This window comes from Clytia hemisphaerica, unplaced genomic scaffold (genome assembly GCF_902728285.1).
Source record: "Clytia hemisphaerica strain Z4C2 unplaced genomic scaffold, Clytia hemisphaerica genome assembly, whole genome shotgun sequence".
Lineage (NCBI taxonomy): Eukaryota > Metazoa > Cnidaria > Hydrozoa > Leptothecata > Clytiidae > Clytia > Clytia hemisphaerica.
Window position 1 is genome coordinate 5,379 of NW_027103554.1, and position 5,527 is coordinate 10,905.

At 38.3% G+C, this 5,527-nt stretch overlaps 1 protein-coding gene across 1 annotated transcript; it reads right to left on the minus strand.

Annotated features, from left to right (window-relative positions):
- Positions 1–911: 911 nt before the first annotated feature.
- On the minus strand, positions 912–5,315 carry LOC136800423 (uncharacterized). Its single transcript, XM_067057082.1, has 6 exons — positions 4,701–5,315; positions 3,498–3,638; positions 2,759–2,921; positions 2,340–2,347; positions 1,413–2,082; positions 912–1,216 (listed from the first exon to the last, which is right to left on the minus strand). Exons 1-6 carry the CDS (start codon positions 5,313–5,315, stop codon positions 966–968), a joined length of 1,848 nt encoding a protein of 615 aa, XP_066913183.1. The 3' UTR covers positions 912–965.
- Positions 5,316–5,527: the final 212 nt, after the last annotated feature.

Here is a 5,527-nt window from a genome sequence, read left to right on the forward strand (position 1 = left end):
TACTTATTAAAGTGATCTTATAAAAAAAAATAAATTTTTTTCAAAAATTCGCTTAAGCCAGTTCAATGTTTTCATGAAAAAACAGCGACCTAATACAAAGTAAAAAAAAGGGCCGTTTTAAATCCCAGAAATTCCGTCACATTCGAGGTTTTGTTATGCATCTTTGTGCAAAAAATCAGAAAAACTAACGAGCCAATGGAGGAAAAATAACGAACGTACGAACGAGAACGAACAGACGAACGGACAAAGGTTAATTTATAGGACTCCATAGGAAAAATAAAACCTTTGAATTAATCTCTCAATTATTCTAACGATAACCAGCTTCCAAAAGCCACAGGGTTGATTTTATTTGAGGAAACAAGGCCAAGTGGTATCTGGAAAAAAAAAATTTCAGATGTAAAAAGCATATTGTTCAAAACCTAAGAACGACAATCTTAAGAGTATTTTCAGAAGTTCCGAACATTAAGGAACGAAGTTGTGATGAGCTGGTCCAGACTTTAAGACAACACGACGAATGGGGCGGTGTTTGCCCTCCCGTTTTTTGTTTTTTTCGAAATTATTTTTCCGAAAGAGGTATTTTTTACAAGTTCCGTAAAAACGGTCCTAAAAGTGAAATAAAATTTTATTTAAAGGTTTATACAATTTCAATTTTCGGTTTCCTCCTTTCGCTATATATAAATCAGAAATTAAATCTACATATTTCCATAATTTGAAATCTCTAAACTAGAAAGTTTGCGTATCCCGTGCTTGTTCAAGTTATAGAGGCTCAACTGTTCCTCTACGTCGTTAAGTTGATGGGCTGTCCGTACTTTAAGAACTATTCATGACGTAATGTTTGCGGTGTTTGCAACCAGTTTTATTGTTTAAATTCGAAATTAGTTTCAAACATCTGGTCATTTTTTGTTGCTTCCGTATGAAACATTACGTCATGAATATCATGAATAAAGAACTTCACCATAAAGGTTTTATGCGATTTCATCTGTTCTTTTTCCCTCTTTACAATTCACTTTGTATGCGAATTCACATCTCCCGTTTTTCTTCGTTTCATCCGGTTTATATTGTAAACCTGCCGGACATGACATGCGTATTGACCGGGCATTGGTGCATGCGTAGTAGCTTGTACATGATGATGGATCCGGGTAGATACCGTATCCCTGATATTCACAGAAATTCCGGTGATTTAGTTGGATCTGACTCTTTGGAATCAGCGCGTTAACTAAAAAGAGAAATAAAGTAATCGAAATCATATAACCTTAACTAATTTCACATATAGCACTCAACCAAGCTGACATACAACGTGTTGTTTCAACATTCATATTTTAACGTTGTGTCGACGTTGTGAACATTAGATAAACGCTGAAACAATGTTATATGGCAAAAACCATAAGCCAACAATGATTAGAGACACTTACCTAGAATATTGTCTGTGTTGCACTCATAATAAGAAGCATGGTCACACACGTTAATCCTTGGGTTGAATCCAGTTCCTTTCGGACAGACCATAGGCGTGGCCTTTCCTCCTAAGCTGCAAGAAATGAAAACATCGCATATTAAAGGCAGTTTGTAAAGCCCTGGATCACGATATCGGCAATATTTGTTGGCAATGATTTGAGCAGCTTCTGAAATGTTGAGAGGCTTGTTGTTTGGTTCTACCGACGATGGCATGGTCGGGATCGTAAATAATCCGTCGGAAATCGTGATCAGCTCGTCGGCTTTATTTGGGTTCGCTGTCGTCGTACCGATGGACGAGATAGAAGAGAAAGTATGCCGGGGTTGAAGCATTGGAGCTTTCGTAAAGGTTGTACTGCGTTGCCGTGTTTTATGAGAATATTTGCTAGTCGTGATGGGCACTGTCGGTGGGAATGTAGTGAATACTCGTTTTTCCCGATAATTTTTCGTCGTGTGGTGACCGTTGTGTGAGGTTTCCGAAAACTTTACGAGTAATTTCTCAACAAAGTTAGTTTCCCTTCGTCTTCTTTTCTTGTTGCTTCGAGCTTCTGATGACGCGAAAAGGATGATGCATTTGGCGTCATCTTGACTATCTTCAACACAATTGAAAGTGATTGGTGTTGGTTGGTTTTTCTATGGAGAGGATGGAAATCGATTTATTATAGTCCTGTAGCACAGTCAGATGTCTTCTTTTGCATTTTAGATTTACATTAACTTTTTCTTCGGTAAGTAAGGGTTTCAAAAGGGACTCCACTGTGCTCGAATATTTCGGGGCCATGCGAGGATCCCAGATTGACAAAACTGTATAATTAACACAAATTATAAGCTTCTAAGCCTTGCAGAAGATTTTCCTTACACACGTTAACATAAAACGATTCCACCTGTATTACATTGCTACCTATTGGTAATTAAAAGAAAAAACTACATATTGGTGGCGTGAAGGAAGGATTCAACTAAAGGTTTACATCACTTTGAATCCCAATCGTTTCCAATCCAGGCAGGGTGTTAGGGTAGCATGGCGATAGACTCTCAACCTTCACTGACAAATTAATAGCGAGTTTATGTATTTCGCTTTTGAGGACGGTAAAGTGACTGAAGCGATTTGGAATAGCCCGCAGTTTTGACCCGCTAAATCGAGGACGGTAAAAGTACTGATTTACCGTCGTCCTCAATCAGTCAGGACAAATTAGAACCTTGCCGCCTCCGTCGCGAATCAAATACACATACATAACTCAAATAACTTCTTAAACATCAGGGTATCATATGAACTTACCGATATTCATTGGAAAATTACATAAACCGAACTTACCGACATCAGGGTTCAGATCATAAACCCAACTTCCCAGATCTCTCCAATTATATTCATTGGTGAAAATTTCGAAGATTTTTGGAATGTTGACGAGGTAATAAACACCACGAGAGAAAGCAACTTCGTCTGAAGGAGTATCTGGTAAAAAGCGGCTTATCCCAACCTGAAGTTGAAAAGAAAAACATATATACCAGTCAGGGTGTAGTAGGCAATAATACAACCAAAATAAGTAAGAGTGAATAAATTTGTGTACTGAAATTTTTATTTCTTCACAAATACATAAAAAAATGTGTCTTCCAATCTTAATAAACAGGGGGCGACTAATTGTCGGAGGGATCCTGAAATAGTACCTCTAAGTAACCCCAAAATGAAGCAATTATAGACTAAACCCAGACTATTATTTAGAGTAAAATAAGATATTCTTCTTTTGATGACTGAAAAAAATTTCTCATCAAAAGAGACTGAGGGGGTCTCATATAATGCATCGGGCCTAAAAGCGCGCAACTTATAGACGATCTTATCGTCTACACAAGATCACTAAAAAAGGGAATAGTTTAGGAGGTGTGATAAATTCGGGAGGAGTAAGCAGTGGTTTACAGAGGTGTCTACAATGTTTGTTCCAAGCTCTACCGCGACTTTTCCCCCGTAAACCGCCCTAACGCCCTGACTATGCGCTTATATATTTTCCCGCGGTTACTGACCCTCTAAAACGAACGATAGCATTGTCTACGCAACTTACCGAAGCATGTCCACAAGTTTGACCCTCTTCGTTTTTGTTGACGTTAAAATTACCATTGGATGAGAGTACAGCATAATAGTTCTGTGCAAACCACTGTTCACCAACTTTGATCAGTAACGTCTGAAAGCTGTGGCGGTTACGCTGAAAAGTAAATAATGAATATGATTGATTTGGGTTCTTACATCTTAGCATAGTCCATAGAATGGGGCATTCCATTTTATACCCATACATGAGGTGGACGAACATTTCCAGAGGGTAATCCAAGAAAATTTTTAGGTAAAAAGTTATTCTAAATTTCCAGAGGGTAAAAGACTGATTTTAGTTCGTCCTCCCTCACATGAAGGTATGAAAAATTTTTCCATAGATATTTTTGATAATTTTGCTATTTTCCAGGGGGTATCCACACATTTTCAATAATTTTTTTTTGACTTGAAAAGGTTCGTCCATTCCCCATGTATAGTTTTTAATGGAACAGCCCAATAAAGCACATGGTCTGGAAGTTGGGTTATTTTAAACTTCGCGGTTGATATTTATTTGCCCATCGATATTGTCGTGTAGAAGATATTCAATTGACATTGATCTCAGTGGTTAGATTTTATTGAGGAGCAGATAAACGTATTCGACAGACTCTCTAAATTAAGCTATCACATTGGATACATAGATTTAAAAAGCCCGAACAGATAAATGTCGTGCTTTAAGCTATCGCAGGCAAAAAAAGTGAATATCGGAAAAAATATTGTTGCTATTGTTTTCGAAAACCCGCAAATCTTATTATTGGTCAAGCGCTGAAATTCTATTGTAATGTCACGTGACTTAGATAGAATTTCCTACCTAACCACGGCACACCTTTCAGCAAAAGTACGCCATCTAGCCCTTCGGGCTTTATAAATCTATGATTGGATAGCCCAGATGGTATACCTCCTTTTTTGTGAATTTCATGCATCATCATTCTAAAATTAAAATCTAGTGCACTTTGTGATTCGCCATCTTGAAAACGTTCAGTGCATTCTCAAAGGTTTATCTAGAGTTGACACTCTCTAACTCGACATTGTACTATTGGATGTGCTCCTTCATTCGATAACATTGAAAGTCACCGTCAACAAGAAACTCGTATAAGCGACACTTATGAAAATTCCATTCCCATTGAAAATCGATTTAGAGAGCGTCGACTGTCCAGGTAAATACAAAGAAGAGTTAACTTACCCTTCCCAAACTATTGGTTTCTGCATCCGAATACATATCAAACCAAGTGAACGCAATCACCCTTTCGATTCTATCTGCTGTCAAATTATCACGTTGCTTGACGGTCACACGGTTCAGTGTTTTACCCGTCTCAAAAGCTTCTTTCAAATCTGTTGCAATATTTGGTAGAAACTTTACTGGGAATTGAAGAAGATTTGACGTGTCTTTGTCGGTGTCGGTGTTTCGCCGTGAGCGGTGGTTGTCTTCATCGACGACTATGTTTATGACAGGCTCGAAAGTTGTTGCAGATTCTGTTGATTGGTTGATAGACTCTATGCCGTTAGTTGATTGGTCATTTGATTGCGCCGTCGTCATTGGTTGGTCAATTTGTTCGTCTATTTGAGTTGATTCGGTTGTTATTGGAGCTTGACTTTCTGTCGGCATTGGTTGTATTGGAGTCGACATAAAACTACTGGCAGCAATACTTAGAGAAGGTGAGACTGATTCAGATTGTAATGAGATGGAGGATCCTATTGACGTAGTGCTTGAGAATGTTGACGGCGTAGATTTAACTGACGACGTTAGATCTTTAATCGAAGACGATGGAGCTATCACTGAAGACGTTGCAGAAATCATTTCAGAAGACGCTATATTTGACATAGCAGGTTGCCAGTAAAGCTGTAGACGTTGGCGGCAATATGTTATCCGTTGTTGACAATATATCAGACGACACGGTCGGTATCGTCGTTATTGACGGTAATATTGATGAAGAAGGGTTCGACGACAGCATTTTTATCATATTCCATGATTGATATCTTGCCGTGGTCGTAATGACGCCAATAAGGAGC